The sequence below is a fragment of the Pieris brassicae genome, chromosome 2 (assembly GCF_905147105.1).
Source record: "Pieris brassicae chromosome 2, ilPieBrab1.1, whole genome shotgun sequence".
In the NCBI taxonomy this organism is placed as follows: domain Eukaryota; kingdom Metazoa; phylum Arthropoda; class Insecta; order Lepidoptera; family Pieridae; genus Pieris; species Pieris brassicae.
The window spans coordinates 639,051-660,192 of record NC_059666.1 but is presented as its reverse complement, the minus strand read 5'-3'; the positions used below and the strand labels follow the sequence as shown (position 1 = coordinate 660,192).

Below are 21,142 nucleotides of genomic sequence, written 5' to 3'. Positions count from 1 at the left end.
TTTTCTAAAAGGTGAATTATATGATATGATATGAATTAATTAATTTTGCGTTCTCTGACAAACTTTATGTCCTAAAAACATGTTTTTTTCAAATAAATCTTAAAAATTGTTTTCTAAAAGGTGAATTACATGATATGATATGAATTAATTAATTTTGCGTTCTCTGACAAACTTTACGTCCTAAAAACATGTTTTTTTCAAATAAATCTTAAAAATTGTTTTCTAAAAGGTGAATTACATGATATGATATGAATTAATTAATTTTGCGTTCTCTGACAAACTTTACGTCCTAAAAACATGATTTTTTCAAATAAATCTTAAAAATTGTTTTCTAAAAGGTGAATTATATGATATGATATGAATTAATTAATTTTGCGTTCTCTGACAAACTTTACGTCCTAAAAACATGTTTTTTTCAAATAAATCTTAAAAATTGTTTTCTAAAAGGTGAATTACATGATGTGATATGAATTAATTAATTTTGCGTTCTCTGACAAACTTTACGTCCTAAAAACATGATTTTTTCAAATAAATCTTAAAAATTGTTTTCTAAAAGGTGAATTACATGATATGATATGAATTAATTAATTTTGCGTTCTCTGACAAACTTTACGTCCTAAAAACATGATTTTTTCAAATAAATCTTAAAAATTGTTTTCTAAAAGGTGAATTATATGATATGATATGAATTAATTAATTTTGCGTTCTCTGACAAACTTTACGTCCTAAAAACATGATTTTTTCAAATAAATCTTAAAAATTGTTTTCTAAAAGGTGAATTACATGATATGATATGAATTAATTAATTTTGCGTTCTCTGACAAACTTTAAGTCCTAAAAACATGATTTTTTCAAATAAATCTTAAAAATTGTTTTCTGAAAGGTGAATTACATGATATGATATGAATTAATTAATTTTGCGTTCTCTGACAAACTTTACGTCCTCAAAACATATTTTTTCAAATAAATCTTAAAAATTGTTTTCTGAAAGGTGAATTACGTGATATGATATGAATTAATTAATTTTGCGTTCTCTGACAAACTTTACGTCCTAAAAACATGATTTTTTCAAATAAATCTTAAAAATTGTTTTCTAAAAGGTGAATTATATGATATGATATGAATTAATTAATTTTGCGTTCTCTGACAAACTTTAAGTCCTAAAAACATGATTTTTTCAAATAAATCTTAAAAATTGTTTTCTAAAAGGTGAATTACATGATATGATATGAATTAATTAATTTTGCGTTCTCTGACAAACTTTAAGTCCTAAAAACATGATTTTTTCAAATAAATCTTAAAAATTGTTTTCTGAAAGGTGAATTACATGATATGATATGAATTAATTAATTTTGCGTTCTCTGACAAACTTTACGTCCTCAAAACATATTTTTTCAAATAAATCTTAAAAATTGTTTTCTGAAAGGTGAATTACGTGATATGATATGAATTAATTAATTTTGCGTTCTCTGACAAACTTTACGTCCTAAAAACATGATTTTTTCAAATAAATCTTAAAAATTGTTTTCTAAAAGGTGAATTATATGATATGATATGAATTAATTAATTTTGCGTTCTCTGACAAACTTTACGTCCTAAAAACATGTTTTTTTCAAATAAATCTTAAAAATTGTTTTCTAAAAGGTGAATTACATGATATGATATGAATTAATTAATTTTGCGTTCTCTGACAAACTTTACGTCCTAAAAACATGATTTTTTCAAATAAATCTTAAAAATTGTTTTCTAAAAGGTGAATTATATGATATGATATGAATTAATTAATTTTGCGTTCTCTGACAAACTTTACGTCCTAAAAACATGTTTTTTTCAAATAAATCTTAAAAATTGTTTTCTAAAAGGTGAATTACATGATGTGATATGAATTAATTAATTTTGCGTTCTCTGACAAACTTTACGTCCTAAAAACATGATTTTTTCAAATAAATCTTAAAAATTGTTTTCTAAAAGGTGAATTACATGATATGATATGAATTAATTAATTTTGCGTTCTCTGACAAACTTTACGTCCTAAAAACATGATTTTTTCAAATAAATCTTAAAAATTGTTTTCTAAAAGGTGAATTATATGATATGATATGAATTAATTAATTTTGCGTTCTCTGACAAACTTTACGTCCTAAAAACATGTTTTTTTCAAATAAATCTTAAAAATTGTTTTCTAAAAGGTGAATTACATGATATGATATGAATTAATTAATTTTGCGTTCTCTGACAAACTTTACGTCCTAAAAACATGATTTTTTCAAATAAATCTTAAAAATTGTTTTCTAAAAGGTGAATTACATGATGTGATATGAATTAATTAATTTTGCGTTCTCTGACAAACTTTACGTCCTAAAAACATGATTTTTTCAAATAAATCTTAAAAATTGTTTTCTAAAAGGTGAATTATATGATATGATATGAATTAATTAATTTTGCGTTCTCTGACAAACTTTACGTCCTAAAAACATGATTTTTTCAAATAAATCTTAAAAATTGTTTTCTAAAAGGTGAATTACATGATATGATATGAATTAATTAATTTTGCGTTCTCTGACAAACTTTACGTCCTAAAAACATGATTTTTTCAAATAAATCTTAAAAATTGTTTTCTGAAAGGTGAATTACATGATATGATATTATTTTAGTTTAATATTGAGACCAAACAAGAAGTGCGAGGTGAAAGCAAACTTAGAGACGAAAGGCAAAAACTATACAGCCAACAAAGATATGTGCATACAGGACTCGTGTGAGTAATTATCAGTTTTTTTTTTCAGGAATGATAACAATTTATTTCAAAACATATAAATAAATAAACTGTAGATTTGGTAAGCTAAGGTTTTTAGCTTAGCCGACGGGTAGAGATGGTTTGTTACCTATAATAAAAAATTGATGCAGGATGATGTTTGAATTCATACTATTTTTTTGTAGTAAGATCGTAAATAATATTTGTAGTAGCTTAATACAATATTTTACAACAATTTGTTTTAGTTACTAATTTATTATTTATTGTTAAATTAATTACTACGTTTTTTTTTTGCTGTAAATTTCGTTATATATACGTTTGTTTAATGCTTCCTAGATGTGATACTCCGGAATTCTGAGTTGCTCTGTGGATCGATGGATAAAAACACTTTAGGTTCTGGTACTAAAACCTGTGTCTTCTATATCCTCTTGCGGGATTGGGGAGAAGAGTACGCAGTTAGGGGGATGTGGAGGTAAATTTATCTTTAAGATTTTACATTAAACTAACGACTAAACTTCAAGTTTCAATTAATTAATTATATATTGCATACAAAGCGATAACTCTTGTTTTGTTAGATTACTAAACATATATTAAATTAAAATTAGACATGTAGTTTTAAATTAAAATTATTTTAAATTAAAACATGATTGGTACATCGATTGGAACGCCGGAAGTATATATGAATGTTATATCACGTTTTATGTAATACATGTGTCTTTATTGAGACATCATGGAACATTACGATCTAATTCAGTGTTTTCAAACGTGAGGACCAATTTGAAGCAATCTAAATTGGCTGGATATAACACAACGTGGAGACTTGAGACTAAAGCTTAAAGCTTAAAATCTCACTAAATTAATATAGAAAAATCATTATTAAAGTTATTTGGAATTTTAGTTTTTCATTATGTTTTGAAAATCTACTTTTTGTTTCGTTCACAATTGCCTCAAACTATCATTTCACATTCTTAAGTGGATCCTAAGACCCCTCGATAGGGCGGAGGTAGAGGGCGTTCACATTGAGTTTCATCGCGTTCAGTCTTGAGCCTCGCCTCTCCAAGTCTTTCCAGCTCTCTTTTCCTCGTTTGCAACTGTACGGTGCCAAGTTTTCCTGGGATCGCCACGCTTCTACTTCTTACTTGGGAATATGATTCAGATCGCCTCGGAGTGTATGGCCTATTAATTTCCATTTGCGTTGCTTGTTCTGCTGGCGAATCGGGGCTTATACTGCTGTTCGACCTGGATACTTTAGAATGGGTGAATTGTATTTTTTAGGTTAGCCCGAATGGCATCTTACTACATGATGAACCGTGGATTCAGTTTCGGCATTATTGACGTGACTCCGGGGAAAAAGCTCGTGGAGGCGAAAAATAAATTACTTGAGTCTGGGTATGTACTTCTAATAAGTAATATATAATTATCGACGTTCAATAAGATCGCATCTCTGTATTGTTGAAGGATGGATTTTCAGATAATGTTTCACTCTATATATTTGTAGACTTTATCCAAATAGTTTTAATCAGTTTAAGTGTCTATAATAAAATAACATGAAAAGTATGTTTGGAAGATGTCAACTGTCATCCGTCAGCTACGTCAAAATGCAATCCACATTTGAAATAGATTCTGTGATTCGCTTATTATAGCACTTAAACGTTCCTATATGTAAAGCGTTTTTGACTTGGAAGGCGTACATATTCGCGACTTTTAAATCTTCAGCAAGAATAATATTGAAAATCGCGTAGTTATATGTATGTTGTACGTGAACGAACGCTGGTGGGTTTATGTAGAACACGCACAAACGTACTCCCAAAAGCATATGTAATAAACAAATATATGAAAAAGTGGTATTGTTATTAACATTTCGTAGATACTCAAAATGCGACGGATATATCCTCGAGATGGAGAAAGGCACTCTGCAGTGTCAGCCAGGGTGCAGTATGGAGGAGACCTTGGAAGCTGTCATGCTGAGTGAGCTTAGCAGTATTAGGTTTGTCTAATTCCATTTAGATAGTTATAAATACGTTTAAGATACACTGAAAATTCATCATAATAAAAACGTCTAGCCATAAAGATAAAATTAAGGTATGAAATATGATTCACAAAATTTCAGAGAGTTAGCAGCGAAGGCTTGCTTCAGAGAGTTACACCCGACGAACGCACCCCTTATCATGGCCCAAAGTGGTTCTAAAGGTAGAAAAACAGAGTTCATCTGGAATTATTTGAATGTCTTAATCTTAATGTTAAAATATGTTTTTTGGTACAGGTTCGAACATCAATATATCTCAAATGATTGCGTGCGTGGGTCAACAAGCTTTGAACGGCAAACGAGTGCCAAACGGTTTCGAAGATAGGTCGTTGCCTCATTTCGAAAGACATTGTAAGTATACTCTTGGAAAATAGCCAGTGGCGCTACAACCTTCTCGGGTCTAGGCCTCAGATTTCTGTATATGTTTCATGATAATTTTTCAATCTAATATGCAAGTAGGTGATCAGCCTCCTGTGCCTGACACACTGCCGTTGACTGTTTGGGTCTAAGGCATACCGGTTTCCTCGCGATGTTCTTCCATCACAGCAGGAGCTTTCAGCTCTTGGAGGCCAGGTTTATATTATTCAATTGACACTTTGAAATTTTGTTAATTGTCTCCGGCAGATCACAGAATTTTAACTTTCCGAATCGTATTGTCGATCCGTCTAATAAAACCAGCGTAGATTCATTACACCTCAAAACTTATCATCGATGAACTGGTTCTAAACATTTCTTCAAAAAACTTCCAGCAAAGATACCAGCGGCCCGTGGCTTCGTTGAAAACAGCTTCTACACTGGCCTCACTCCTACCGAATTCTTTTTCCACACGATGGGAGGGAGAGAGGGGCTGGTCGATACTGCTGTCAAAACTGCTGAGACTGGATATTTGCAGAGGAGATTGGTCAAGGTATCAGATCACGTTCTATAACGACTCTATGAGAATTGTTGAGACTGTATATTTACTTTTTAGGCTTCAATTTTGAAGACTTAACGAGAGCCCACGGAAAATTATTGTGACATGATAAGATTGAATTAATATTTTTGACATTTCTAAATACACATTTTCAGTCCCTGGAAGACCTGGTACTCCACTACGACATGACAGTCCGTAATGCGACCAGCGAGGTCGTACAGTTCCAATACGGCAGTGATGGACTGGATCCCAGTTATATGGAGGGGAAAGACAGGCCAGTAGACCTGCCCCGGGTGCTGGCTGATGTCCGCGCACAGTGTTTGGACAGGTGAGAATGTTTGTTTTTACAAAACATTTTTTTTATTTTGGGAGTTTGTGATTGGATTTTTCTAGAAAATAATTTATATATAATAGTTATGTCTGTCGCGGGAAAGGAAATGTACATAGTAATTTGTGTTGTTTTGCTAGGGATGAAGAGCCTCTAGACGGAGACGGCATCTTGGTGGCAGCGGAGGAGACGTTGGCCTTAGACGATTTCAAGACCTGCACTTCCGATTTCAAGACTGAATTGTTGTGAGTTTTTTTTTATCTTATTCGATCAATGAACATTAAAATATTTCTTTTCTTTGGTTATAATGAATTCTTAGACGGGAACATATCAATTCTTATTATTAAGCTTTATTAAGTAATACATACAACAAGTTTCAATTCCTCAATTTTACATTCCTTAATATGAGTATAAGTTTTTAAAATTAGTAGTAAGTTAGATATCTTTTTTGTGGTCTAGTTTTTGTTTGGCCTCTTTTAGGATAAAAGCCTCCTCCATGTTAATCCATTTCTCTTTGTCTTGAGCAACATTCATCCAGTTTTTCCCGCTAGTTCTATAATATTGTTACGAGCTAGGTGATCGGATAGAAAATGCCGTAGATTACTTCAAAGGTTTATTTCTTGATAAATCAATGAGGAATTTATGGGCACAAATTAATCGCAGAAATACACTTATAACACACACAAAAACAGTCACTAATTACTTCACTTATCACTTTATTCGCACTTTATCGCTTCGGTGTTTCTCTCTTGTTATCGCATTCAAAACTAAAGGCGATTAGTCGCGTTTCGGCTCGCTTATATATCCCTGGGAATAATTCTAAACAATATTCGAGAACTTTCTAGGCGGGCTTGCTACTGAGTAGCGATTGCACAATTCTAGAACGTCCGCACTCTTTGTCTCTTTCGCACGTTACTCCGTCCTTGTCGTACGGCGTTCTAGAGTGCTCGTCTAGTTTCGAGAAAGTTCTGATCTTCTCTCTCTCTCTCTCTCGTATCATTTCGTTCTTGTCTCACGCCTAGAAAGTTCGGTCTAGAATATTCCTTCATCAATGGATACCCCATTGATGAAGGCTAGGCCTGAAACCTAGGCCTGAAAACGCCTGAAAACGGGTCTCCTGAAAACTGCACCACTCTACTACACATGTTCTGAAACCGACTGAAAAAAGGTTTCAGCTTCCTGAAAACTAGGGTAACATTATGGAAATTACAATTTTCTAATATGTGATTGACCCTCTCCTGAAACGGTCAGAAATCATATTACAGCCTGCTGAAAAGTTCTCTAACTAGTGGAAAATTCTAGAAACATTGCAGTCGACCCGTCTTCGTAACAATATCATCTGTCCATCTTTTCTTTTGTCGTCCTATACATCTCTTTCCAGTAGGTCCAGTCTCCACTCCATTTCCAGTGTCCATCTTTTATCTCGCGCTCTGCCCATTTCCATTTAAGCCTTAGAGCGTGTGTAAGTGCATCTGGAAGTTTTGTTTTTTTACTTGCATACATGCTTCTTTCGATTGCATGCTGGCAAGACAGGATTTTTCTTGTTGTAAGCAAGAAATGCTGAAAACCCACGTTTGACTTGCGTGTGTCAGACAAGGTAGAATATTTGAATCCATTTTTATCCTCTTGTATTGTAGATTGTAGTTCCCTTTCAGAATTTCCATGTGGACCCCCATTACTTCTTCCAAGTCGCATTTATTCTCTTATCTATCGTTTTCACTGTAGTTATTGTCGAAAGATACTTGTTTTCCTAAATTCTCGTCTCGTATTTTAACGTGACCTTAACGTCACCATATATTCCAGAACCTTCCTTAAAACAATAGCGGACAAAGTACGCATTTTACGTGCGAAGTACGCAAGTTGCGGGCCCGTGTCAAAGCAGCTGGAGCGTTTGACATTGACTCAGCTGGTTCGGTTCTTGCGTGTGTGTCACGACAAATACCAAAGGAGCGTCATCGAACCTGGGACAGCTGTTGGGGCCCTTGCGGCACAGGTTAGTGAAAACTATAGCTATACATATAGGGCTATATGTACGTAAATTGTTATGTACAACGGAATAATTGTAATCTAAAGTTGACGCATTATGAACCGAGGCTTCGGGTCTTAAATCATTTTTATGTGTTTGTCTCGCTCGCACTTACAGGTCTTATGGAGAGTTGTTGTTGTGTAAGAATTGTTAAGGTTCATATCGATATGCTAAATTATGTTAAATATTAATAGGAATACATATTCGCTATCTGAAGATAAAAGTTTTTAATTTGTAAAACAAATGTTTTGTTTTTAGATAAATATTACCAATGTTTTAATTTCTTCACGACTTTGGAAAATAATTTTTCCGTTGTGCGTATTGCGTAACTATTGTAATGAGTGTCATAACAAAAAATATTATGTTGTAGTATATATAATCAGAAGTCAGTTTCTGTCAGTTCAGTCAGTCAGTCTTATGTGTCTTTTTTACTTTTTAATTGTAATGTATCATCTTTTTAGTTTAATTTTTTTTGTTCCTGTTTAGTTTTGTCTTAATAACTGTGTATACCATATATTTTTGCACTACTTGCCTATCTTAAGTAATTTAATACATTTTTTTTCCTTTACTCACAGTCGTTGCCTGGAAGAGATCGCTGGAAAGCGATAAGGCCGCCAGTTGCCCTCTTTTTCATTTAATTATGTTCAATTTTTTTTAGAGTATCGGTGAGCCGGGAACTCAAATGACGCTGAAAACTTTCCACTTTGCGGGTGTAGCCTCCATGAACATTACACAGGGCGTTCCACGAGTTAAAGAAATCATTAACGCCTCTAAAAACATTTCTACACCAATTATCACTGCCGAACTGACCGAATCCTACGACCAGGAGTTCGCTAGAAGAGTCAAGGGAAGAGTGGAGAAGACTACGTTGGGAGAGGTAACTCTAAAAAATCTCTATAAACTATTTCTTTTCAATGTGTAGGCAAACTGTCAGGATCAGGTCACCCTGATGCTAAGTGATACCGCCGCCCATGGACAGAAGGCTCGCATGTGTGCTGCCGGCCTTTTAAGATTGAAAAGAAAGTATTATTAACTGATAGGAAGGCAGTTAATAATAGACTTTCAGTGATTCATATTGAATTTTAGATCACCCATTCAATAGAGGAAGTGTATCTTCCCTCATCGTGTTTCCTTCTAATAAGACTTGACGCTGAACGGATCCGACTTCTATGTCTGGAAGTCAACGTCCACTCAATCATTTATTCGTGAGTATCCTGTTATTAATATGGTGTTATTGGTATTGGTAGAATTCTGATTAGCTAAATATTTTTGGGCCAAAAAATTAAGGTGACCTAGGAGGCTAAAACGATTGTGGAATTCCATTGATCTGGCGCCTTCTTAAGTTTTCATGTCATTTTCCCACGTGTATAACCTTTGTATAACAAAAATTCCTATGTATTTGTACTCATTTTAAAGTGCGTGAGCAAAAATAAAAAAAACATTCAATGATAATTTTATGAATTAAATATTTTTAAAATACCAAAATCTGGTAATAATTTGTTTATATTCGCATTTAAAAAAAGACAATGTAATGTGTCTGACATACATTTCTTGCGTGTGCGCAATTTTTCTTCTTTTCCTTCAACAGAAATGATCCCTGTTTACAGTTCCATATACTTTTTTACCCCTTAACAGTGTTGCTATCATGGCTATTAAGTATTGCCAGTAAATAAAATGAAAAATAATTTGAAGTCATGCAGGCTAATATAATAATTTATTTAAATATCTTAATAAAACATACTGTTGCATGTATACTAGAATCTAGACTAAAATAAATTTAACAAAAACTTAGTAACTGATATGCTAGGTTTTGTTACCTTTACTATTAATATAATATCCTTTAAGATACCTAGCGATTAGAACCGTTCGATAATCAATAATGCAAGGAATAATAAATAAATACATTTTGAATGGATTTTGATAACATGTTGCTATAGATATACAACTTATTTGAGAGCTAACTGTCAATGTCAGTCTAACATTTCAAAATGGCGAAGATAGTACCAATTTCAGCCGGCCAAGAAAAGTATGTGGCACTGTAATTATTTAAACTCATTTGTATAACATTAATAAAGTTTTATTTCCGCGGGTTTTGTATCTATTGAAGTTAAAGCGAAACCTTTAAAAACTCGTTCGAATGTTTAAATACGATATCTAAAGGGGTTTGACATTACAGAATTTGCACGTCAAAGTTAAAAATAAAGCAAGGCAACATCGAGCCGGTGTCAGAATGGGCGATAAAAGTTTTCGCCGAACCGACCAAACACTGCGGTTGGTTGAATATGGCGTTACAGCAATTGGCGAGACAACTACCCGCGGTCATTGTTAAAGGGTTGCCGAGAGTTAGTCGGGCGGTCATTGCGTGTGACGACACTGCGAGTAAGGCGAGGTAAGTTGTTAATACGGCATTCATCGGACGTCGAGGCAGAATACGAAATTTTACCCATATCACCCTGAAATCCGTTATTCCTTGACTGAGCGTTTCTTAAGGCAGTTTTTGTCGCGCACCACCAGTGTGGAACCAGCTCGACTTTTCTTCACGAAGAGCGTACCAATTCTAAAAAGCCCGACAACTCAATGGCGAGTGAGTTAACTCCTCTGGCATTGAGAGCTGTATCACTTAACAACAGAAGAGCCACCTACACGTCAGCTTACCAGGTGTATTCTGTAACTCCAATTGCGATTAGATGTTACTACTGAGTTCTTATTATTATCAATATCAAACAATATATTAATTGTATATAAAATTATTTAATATATATAAATTTCACAGATATAAACTATGCGTGGAAGGCGACGGCTTACGAGACGTAATTGCTACTTACGGCGTCGATGGGAGGAAGACGTCGTCTAATAATATTCTGGAGGTAAGTAATATTATTAAAGGAAGTCTCACAAATAAACATGAAGGATAAAGATAGAAGATGTCTTCGGCACCGATTGCTGTTTAATCATCAAGGTGCCTAGTGGCCTCAGCGCGCGACTCTCATCCCTGAGGTCGGACTTTCGATGCTGTGCACCACTGGGCTTTCTGTCTATGTGCGCATTTAACATTAGCTCGAACGGTGAAGGAAAACATCGCGAGGAAGCCGGCTTGCTGATAGACTATCGCCTATTAGATTGATAAACGATACATAAACCAGAGGCCCAGACCTCAGAAGCTTGCAGCGCTACTTTTTTTTAGACTTAAACAGGTTCAAAATGGAATAATGTTTTGTAACACGTCGTGATTAATTTGCAATAACATAAACTTAACTGGGTTTGAATACACAGGTATTTCAAACCCTGGGGATCGAAGCCGCAGTGTCAACCATCATCAGCGAAATACAGGGAGTGATGGCAGGTCACGGGATGTCCGTAGACAGACGGCACGTGGCTCTTCTCGCGGCTCAGATGTGCGCGAGGGGAGAGGTCCTGGGGATCACCAGATACGGTCTCGCCAAGATGAAGGACTCCGTCCTCAATTTGGCTAGTGTAAGTTTTATGGTTGCCATGGCAACGTTAAGCAACGACTACATTTTGTATATTGTTAAAAAAATATGAAAGCTAAAACTTTTTTTAGTTCGAGAAAACAGCAGACCACCTCTTCGACGCAGCATACTACGGACAGAGGGACAGCATCGAGGGTGTATCCGAATGCATCATTCTCGGCGTTCCCGCTGCTATAGGAACCGGATTGCTGCAACTGCTGCACAAGCACGAGCAGCAGCAGACGCGGACCAAGGAATTGCTGTTCGATTCACCAGATTTACATACGTCCATATGGGAATAGATGCTGGTGTTATTTTGACTACGATCATGACATCTTTTTTAATATTTGTGACGTTAAGAATAAATGTTTTTTATTTATCATAATACCCAATAAGAGCCAAGAGAGCTCTCGGCTCTAGAATTGTCTAGAAGTCTAGAATGGATTCTGAACCGACTTAATGGCATCCGGTAGAAGCCAGCCAGTGGTTAGACTGTTCGTCACCCTTTAGACTTTCTTGTACGACAGGTTAATCTCACGAAGTTTTATGTACTATAATGAAACATGTATATAGTCTTATAATTTTATTTCACTAAAAACTACCCTAAGATATCTTAAAACAAATGCAGGACTAACTGAACATTTAAAAACAATCTTGTCTCTGGTTTTGGATCAAAATTATGAACTTGAAAGTATGGACCCATGCATTGGGTTCGGCTTCAGAACAGTTTCCCAATAAATGTACTGCTTCCGAAGAGCCTACTATTATGGACCAGCCGAATTACCCAATATGGAGCCCTAACTTCAGTCGACAATACTGTAACAGTTGCGCCATATTTTTCCTAATAAATGTCATCCATAAATGCTTAGTTGTTTTAAATACTATGTTTGAAGTTATTTAGGCGGCAAAAGCTTTTTGTAACACAGCCTTGTGATGGTGAGCTTTTGTCCATTTCTCGCTAACTTTCCACAACCAAATCGCCGACTCGTAATCTTCGGCCTTTTCTGTTAACTTACCAGGCTTCATGTCACTGCAAAATCATTGTCGGTACAAAAATGGCAAAGGAAAAGCGAGCTTTATTAAACTTATATTTCGTGAAAAATAATAAAGAAACACGAAAGGAGTCGTGTAAAATAGTTATATAATCAAAGTGAATGCGCTAATCTTAACTTTTTTTTAAACTGAAACACTCCCCTACTTTGAAACCAATATTTCTGTCAGATCAAAGACAATCTCATGTAGTTCTAATTACTGCCGCTAGATAGTGCTGAACACTGTTATCACTTACACGAAATAATCGCCCTTGCAGCTTTGCAGCTTCGGTTCCAGTGCAGCATGAAGAATGGTCTGGGCACCGAGTCGAGGTTTCTTCATCATGGGCCAAAATAGCGGATAAATGATGAACCTGGTCAAACTCTTACTCATGGCGAGGTTTCGGGTCAAATCTGTATCGGTTAGGCCCGGGTCGACCGCTAACACGGCGATATCCGTCTCTGAGGAAGGAAAAAAAATATAACTTCTTAAATATCCACGAAAGACAAGAATTTGGAAAAGAGCTTTCTTTGGCTTGCGGGTAGAATTTAACGTAACATAAAGTTAGCGCTAGGTTTGACTCGCGTACGTCAAAAATATTTTGACACACGGGATAGTGTATAATACAAAATATTTGACATTTAACAGTTTTAAAGACCGCTTGACTTTCCATCAGTCGAAATTTTCTAGACAATCTAAATGTGTCAATTTGTTGTCTTTGGTACCCGTCAACATTTCCATAAAACCTATTTACATAATATTTCATGTGCTTTGTGGCATCCTAATTAAATTAATTGACATATGTAGAAAGCTGAAAGCTTCTAAAGTCAACATTTTTGACAAATAAAATTGATACTATTTGCTCTGTAAAGAGATTTTGTTTAAATAAAAAAGATATGAACGTATAACAACCCAGCATCCGTCTTCCAAGCTCCCTAGAGAACAGTATATTAGCTAATTTGCTCTGATTGTAGGCTGCGTGTGCGTCGTAATTCTTGCTGAAATTCAAGTCATCTTTATTGATATCTCCGCGGGTGTATGCGCTACAGGTCACTGTAATTACTCTACTAGGGATTGATTCCTGTAAATAAAAAAATATATATGCAAACAATTTTTTGTTATAAATATAAATATCGCTATTTGAGCTCAAAACTAGTATTAGACCAGTGACATAACAGGCGACTAACAAACATTAGTTTTCCATGGGATTTTTTTACTGTAATAATTGCGTAATACAAATAGCATCCGACCAACCTCAAAGTTCAGAATTACACGCCACCACCAAGTTAATACTGTTCATAATATATTGAAATATTAAAAAAAATTACCTTAAGTGTGTCAATAAGTAAATGTGTGAGAAGAAAGTGTCCCATATGATTAACACCTAACTGCGTCTCAAAGCCATCTTTAGTGACACCTTGAGGTGGCTCCATCACCGCTGCGTTATTTACCAATACGTGAACATACGGTTCTTCTGACTTAAACCTATGAAACGTTTGACGTATGTGAGTGAGTACAGCTCGACAAGTTGGCTTGGGATTATTAATTTATTTGAAAAAGTATATATACATTTGTAAAAGAAATATAACATACAATATTTGTAGGCTAAAATAATATACACGAAGAGATAAAAAAAAATTCAGGAAAAGTGTCAAAGTGTGAGGGAAGCAACTTTACCACACTCAGCTCGATTATCAGAATGCCCAATCTGAATATCGATGAGGTTTGATCAAAACGAGTTCTTCTAAATGATTTTCTTTAACCTTATTCTTAAATGTCGTAAATGCAAACGATATATCAATTCATTTACTACGATTCTCCAATCATAAATTGCGCAAGCCTGGTTTCGTATGCTGGCAACTCTTTTTTGAGATGAGATAGATGTATGAAGTACATTATACTATTGTACAGAAATATCTACTTTCCTATTTATTTTATAGAACAGGGGCAAACGGGCAGGAGCCTCGCCCGATTTCAAGTCGCCCGATTTCAAGTTTGTGAGAGCGTAGCAGGCCTATTAAGAATTGGGACGCTCTTTTCTTGAAGGACCCTCGGAATTATACTGTTTTGAAGCCAGTTTTTGGGTTCAAGTTAACTCCTTTGCATAATTTCGATCTAAAACCATAGACAAGATTGTTTCTAAATGTTCAGGTAGCCCTGCATCTGTATGGTTTTTAAAGAAGTCGAAGTGGTTCGGTAATACTTCAGTGGGCAGCTGGTTCCACATAGTAGCGCTGCGCGGCAAAATCTGCCTTAAAAACACTCAGATGTGGAACGACGGACGCCGAGGTGATACGTGTGGAATCTCGTATTCTGCCTCCGCGTCCTATGATGAAAAAACACACAGATATACTAACCGTTCAACGAACATCCTGATGGAATTGGAATCAGCGAGATCACAGGGTCGGCAGTAAACGTATTTGTTGCCAGTCTCTAGAACAATTTCCTTGCGCACTGCTTCACAACGATTCATATCGCGACAAGCCATGAACACCTAAAAGTATAAGTAACGAAATATTAGCTGATTGTTTTTCGAGAATAAATTGTACGATTTTTATTGCAATCAAATATAAAATAGTAATTTGGGACTTCAATCAACTTTTTAAACGAGTCAGAGTTATTTTTATTTTTTTTAAATTACTTTCTTATTTACGATCATGATTTGAATTCGTTACACGTTAGTATTATGTAAACAGTGAGTGAAAAAATAGTACGCAAGAACAGAATCTCTTCCCTTTTATAGAGACTAAGTCGTGTTATTGGACACTTTTTAAAATGTTAAATTATGTTTTAAATTACAGTGTAATCTGCATTTAACGTCGCTCGATTTCATGACGAACTCCCTAAAACGTCGAAATCAATTGGCTTTGATTGGTTTTTGTCCTCTGATACAATGATATACTCTACACAACATCCCACTCTCAATAACAACAACAATTGATAAAGTACGTTTTAAGTTGCTAAACTAGTAAAAACTGCGCAGCTGTGTACGTTCTTTTGTCGCTTTATTATCCTAGCCCGCAACGGGTTTATTGCGGTCTGTCAAGGTACTGTCGGCATCGTGCATATGAACTTTCTAAGAAATTCGTTCTTTCGTTAACAAATATTTCTCAACTCTCTATAACGGCATAAATTGCAGTCCCTTCAGTGTCGTTATATCGAGTTTACACTGTACTTATTAGTCTTAAGTTAGGCTAGATCGTAATGTTCCATGATGTCTTAGTAATGACACATGTATAAAATAAGAAAAATAACGCTCATAATACAATAATAACACAATTTTCACTTTATATTGTGTTATTATTATGAATAAATGATATTTTGGTTTTATTCAATTATTTTTCTTAATCATTATTACTGAATTCTACGTAAATCAGTTGTTTGATTAAAGTGCGGACCTTCGCTCCTCTTTTAGCAAATTCCCACGTAGCTTCTCTCCCTATGCCATCATTGGCGCCAGTTATGATAATCGTTTTTCCTTCCGCAGATGCATCTTTATCGTACGCTGGCCCACCGTACAAGTCTCTGAAATTAAGTAATTTGCTGTTAATACAGAAAGAGGTCTTTAGGATGGCGATGAGTGCGTAGTTTTAAAAAAAAACAAAATAAATCAATCAATCGTGCTAAAACCTTTTTGGTCTGGGCCTCAATTTTTTCTATCTGTTTCATGATAATTTTTCAATCTAATAGGCAACGCCATTGAGGTTTTTACCGTTCGGGCAAACGTTAAGTGCGCACATAGAAAGTACATTGGTGTACAGCCGGTGATCGAACCTACGACCTCGGGGATGAGTGTCGCACGCTGATGCCACTAGGCCAACACTGCTCTAACTCTAAGCTCTGTTTAAATAATAGCATTTTTATTTCAGCAAATTGTTTTTATCCAAAAATACTGACGCTGAAAAAGGAAGAAAACTACGAACAGTTATTTAATATACAAGACAGTTTATAACAAAGTACCTTTAACAAATATAAACACCAATTTATTTTAATTAACTAAAGGCAATATTATAAAACAGTTTATTCATAGGTACTTACTTAAACAAACTAACAAAGCCTGCGGTGGCTGCTACGCCCGTAATGACTGCGATCGGTAAATTGGGAATCCACATTCTCCTGAAACAATTTTATCGCTTAGAGAAATATATTATGAATCAATCTTACTTTCAATATCTTACCTTAATATGTTGCCAAATATGGTATTTACTATAAATTATAGCGCAGAATAGGATGAAATCTAATATAAATACGACAGTTTCTTTCTCCTGCTTAAGGCAAAGTTCGTTAAATTTAAAAAACAAATACATTACATCGATTTAATGTCGGCCTAATCACGAATATCGGCAAAACTTATTTATAGATTAGCTGACCTGAAAGTCGTGCGGTCGAACCCTAGCCGTGTATCAATACATAATGAAATGTGCTTCACTGCGTTGCTACCACAATCAGCACCGGCAATAAAACATCAATTTTCCCTAATTGAACTTATTTATCAAGTAATAAAATTGAATCAAAGCTCTTGACGAAAATAATGAATTATTGCGTTAACTTAATGTTAATACATACTAGTAAATAATACTCCAGAAATAGTTTACATTTTATATTCAGATTTACGTTAACAATTGTTAGTTAGTTCTGACATGTACAGTGGTTTATGCTTATTTGTTCACCCTTTTACCGTTTAACGAAAAATAGTTTTAAAAAATTGCAGATACCCCTTTATTAAAAACTTATTAATACAAATGTTTTCATTTTAAAATATGTAAAAATTATATTTTTTATTATTGTAACACTATTGATAACATAGATAATACTGAAACGACATATTTTTTATATAAATATTATTTATATTTCAATACATAATATAGATATCACATGTGCCTTGTCTATGTATGTGCACTTATATTTAAAATAATACGTTACGAAGTTAATCTCGATACTGTATGTATCTATGTTTCGATAAAAATATTTCAATATGTTAAAAATACAAAACAAGATTACATATATAAAAATTATGTAACGAATTTGTGCAGAATTAATGAGATTCTCAAATCTTATTACAAACATTTCTATATTTTGATAATAGATCATTGTGTCAAAAATAACATTAAATGATTTAAATTCTAATTAAAGCTGTTTATTCAAAGGACTTAATAAAAGATTTTAAAATAATATTAACAGTAATATTGTCGTTTTCTGCGAAAGAAAATTAATATTAAATTCAAATGAAATTAGGAGTTACCTCTATTTACATAAGGGTCCATCATCTTTATTCTATTTAGTCTATACTCGTATGTTATGGCAAGAATTCAGTTGAAAATGGATGATTTGTTTTAACAACATAGCTTTTTGATATTTGATTCATTAAGCAGTAGTATCGGTAAAATTTTATAAATTCATGATGCCCGATCATTGTGTACATTACTTTCATTGGGCTGAGAATTTAAGTGTATAGGCCTAATCATTAAATACCTAAGTTAATTTTGATTTCTTCACTAAATTTAAAAACAAGTTATTTAATAATTGCTCCCTTAGGTTAATTAATGCCTACAAAATTGGTACTAGTGATAAATCTAGGGTACAAGAGGTAAACTCAACCTTATTTAAAATACATGCAAAGAGTATAGATACAAATAAAATTTTAAAAAGAACAAAATATGTACGACTAAACTTTTGTAGGAGAAAAGTCCCTGTTTATTATTACACTATAGATTGTAATTAGGTTAAATATACCTCTCTGAAGTACCAAAGAATTGTAGTCTATAAGAGGCTAGGATCTATTTCTAACCTTAAATATACTTGGTGTTTTATTAATAGTACAGACAAAATTCCACACAACTAATCGCTAAAATCTAATGTCAAAACATATTTCTTAAAGAAATGAACAAGGCAATGTTTATTAAATTTGTTTAAGTGTAGAAAACCATGATTGTACATTTGTTACTTTACTTCTGTATGTATTATTGTATAATTATTTTACAAATAAACATTTTTATAACTAAATTAAAACATTAGTTTCACAATGATAACATTATTAGTAAATTAATCTGTTTTGTACATAAACTTACCTACAAGTGAAAATATAACATATAAGCGTTAAAATTGTGCATTATAAAAGGATGTGGTCTAAATATTTAATTACCTAATAAAGCGTAGGTTATTATTGTATTACAAGTGTAAGGCTCGAATTGATATATCAATTTTGAGCATTCCTAATTCCCTAGGTAGTAGAAAATAATTTAAACGGGCCCTAGTGAGACCAATGTAGCTGCCCCCTAATCACGTTCTAAACGTGGGATAAAAAACTAGCTAAGCGTAAAATAGATATGGTTTTGACTAGTTCTAACACAGTAGAATTTATGAGATTAACTTGAATTTTCAGTTAGGTTTGTTGTGCTCTTTGACTTTGAAGTTTCATGTGAGGGCATAGGTCTGGCTATTCCAACACGTACTACACCTCTCGGTGCGCCTTTTAAAGCTTGTACAGCTTGGTCTAAAGTAGCATTTTTGATTGTCCCACCATTCACAGACATAACTCTATCACCAGGTGATATTTGACCATTTTTCTCAGCAACCCCTCCAGGAACCAAGCTTCTAACAACAATAACTGTTCCATTAGGGTCAATAGGGTCCTGGTAATCAAGAATTGAGAAACCTAGGCCTTGGTCCCCTTTAACCAATTCAACTATATCTTCTTTACTTTGCCACATTGCTAGGCCAGATACACACTCAAGAGATTTAGATTTTTTTGATTCTGTTGGATTTGTCAATGTTGCAGTACTTGAAGTATTTATTGATGAGTCGGATTGAGCTTTTACAAGGGTTGTTAAGTTATTTAAGCTTCCAGATATAATTTTCCTAGCCTCAAAACCTTCTCTGTCTTGTGACAAGTTTATTACTGGCCTAGGACCACTGTCTATGCTACTTCTTGCACAAACTAAGCGCACACGGCTTGGAAGTTGTTTTAGTATATTAACGACTTCAGTGTGGGTTAGACCATGCAATCTATATTGGTTAGCTTCAAGTAATTCGTCTCCAGCTATAAATGTTCCCTGTTGTCCTACAGGACCTTCAGGTAGAACTGATCGAATGTAATGGTGTGGGCGGACTTCTAAACCTCCTTCAACATCAACTGTACCTTCAAGACTTATTCCTAGTCCAGAAAGTTTATTAACCTCAGCAATGAATATCTCTTTGTCTGGGCCTACTTCCGACTCCCATCTCTGTTTAATTTCTTCAGTATCAACATTAAGTATTTCATCTAGTCTTCTATCCAATTCTTCTTGTGTGGGCTCCTTAATATCATCTGCAACCTCTAAAACACTAGAGTCAATTGTTGTATTAGATTCAGCTTCAGGCTCTATTTCAGTAACACTATTATCAACTTGGGAAGGCACTGGAAACCAAGTAAGGGTTGTGGCTGATGGGGATGGGGAAGCTGGCCGTTCTTCATTAAAAATGGCAAGTTGTAGGTGTTCAAATTTAGGACCCCGTAGATATCTCTCTAAAACGAGATGTACAGATATCCCTGTATTCCTCAAAATATCAACAGCCTGAGGGTTACTCTTATCAGTTAAAGTTACACCATCCACTTCAATAATTCTATCATTGATTTTAATCTTACCACTCTGCTCAGCACTACTACCTTCAATTATGCTTTTAACAAATATTCCAGATAGTTCTTCTTTTTCACAAACATAGCCTGCAACAGTTATGCCCAATCCATAGACATTTTTATTAAGATCCACATGAATAGTTTCAACTTCTGGTAAGACTGGTAGTTCTACTGGGACTGTTATAGTAATTGTAGGAGACACAGAGTCAGCTATGAAAGGATGAGCAGGTATTTGTTGCGGATTATCACCAATAACGCTAACGGCAGCCACTACGCTTTCAATATCACCATTTTGTCCATTAATGTATTCTCCGTAACACTGTGAAAGGTCGTATACAGCGCTATATCCAGTTTCAATAAGATGGCGGTCTAAGAGCTCCGGGTCAGCAAGCAGTTTTGTAGGAACGAGTGCGGTGCCAAACGGAGCAGCTTGTAAGGCTGCAGCTGGGTCCGCAGGTCTTGCAACTAGCAAGCGGACGGTGGGTCCAGCCTGACGTAAGACAGCAGCCACCTGTTCGGATGTAAACCCTCGCAAGTTTACAGATCCTACTTGCAGTACATGATCGCCGCTCTGAAGACGTCCATCCTTGTCCGCGATACCGCCCGGCAAGACATACTTTATAACAACTCCAGTGCTTCTTCCGCCAACTAAATTAAAGCCCAGTCCGTTTCCATCGTTCGTGAGCTCAACCACTTCAACTTGCGCCCATTCCGTGCTCAGAACCATCGTCTTCTTGACCATCGGGAACCATCCAATGTTACGTTACGCAAACGATTAGGTTATAACCGCACCTCTGCAACATCGCGTAAATGATATCTAAACCTCTGATTAATATACAAATTGCTTATAACTCGTTATCACAGTACCGATTTAATTAAATGTATTAAAATTAAATAAAAAATGACATTTACATACTTGCTGAATTGAAGACAGCGAGAATGTTGCTAGTTGACAGCTCCCTTATCCTTATGACAGCTCC

The 21,142-nt window shown here is 34.7% G+C and overlaps 2 protein-coding genes across 3 annotated transcripts in view; one reads left to right on the top strand and one right to left on the bottom strand.

Moving 5' to 3' along the window:
* LOC123720820 (DNA-directed RNA polymerase III subunit RPC1) overlaps positions 1-12,379 on the top strand; it is a 21,906-nt gene extending 9,527 nt beyond the window's left edge. Inside the window, exons 12-27 of the mRNA XM_045677593.1 lie at positions 2,655-2,755; positions 3,089-3,224; positions 4,028-4,141; positions 4,620-4,739; positions 4,863-4,942; positions 5,016-5,129; positions 5,528-5,685; positions 5,847-6,019; positions 6,160-6,264; positions 7,823-8,012; positions 8,704-8,922; positions 9,132-9,250; positions 10,222-10,434; positions 10,819-10,912; positions 11,319-11,519; positions 11,608-12,379. Of these exons, the coding sequence (XP_045533549.1) occupies positions 2,655-2,755; positions 3,089-3,224; positions 4,028-4,141; positions 4,620-4,739; positions 4,863-4,942; positions 5,016-5,129; positions 5,528-5,685; positions 5,847-6,019; positions 6,160-6,264; positions 7,823-8,012; positions 8,704-8,922; positions 9,132-9,250; positions 10,222-10,434; positions 10,819-10,912; positions 11,319-11,519; positions 11,608-11,817 (2,347 nt within the window). The 3' untranslated portion in view covers positions 11,818-12,379. The remainder of the gene's footprint in view (positions 1-2,654; positions 2,756-3,088; positions 3,225-4,027; positions 4,142-4,619; positions 4,740-4,862; positions 4,943-5,015; positions 5,130-5,527; positions 5,686-5,846; positions 6,020-6,159; positions 6,265-7,822; positions 8,013-8,703; positions 8,923-9,131; positions 9,251-10,221; positions 10,435-10,818; positions 10,913-11,318; positions 11,520-11,607) is intronic.
* Positions 12,371-21,142, bottom strand: LOC123720821 (retinol dehydrogenase 12-like). Of its 2 annotated transcripts, none has more exons than XM_045677594.1 (8): positions 21,079-21,142; positions 16,586-16,663; positions 15,946-16,072; positions 14,905-15,041; positions 13,876-14,032; positions 13,460-13,628; positions 12,804-13,008; positions 12,371-12,545 (listed from the first exon to the last, which is right to left on the bottom strand). In XM_045677594.1, the coding sequence occupies exons 2-8, from the start codon at positions 16,657-16,659 to the stop codon at positions 12,413-12,415; spliced, it is 1,002 nt and encodes a 333-aa protein (XP_045533550.1). In that variant the 5' UTR covers positions 16,660-16,663; positions 21,079-21,142; the 3' UTR covers positions 12,371-12,412. The 2 variants fall into 2 exon arrangements, with proteins under 2 accessions (XP_045533550.1, XP_045533551.1); XM_045677595.1 differs by lacking the exon at positions 21,079-21,142 and adding an exon at positions 20,830-21,072 and having other exon boundaries at positions 16,586-16,659.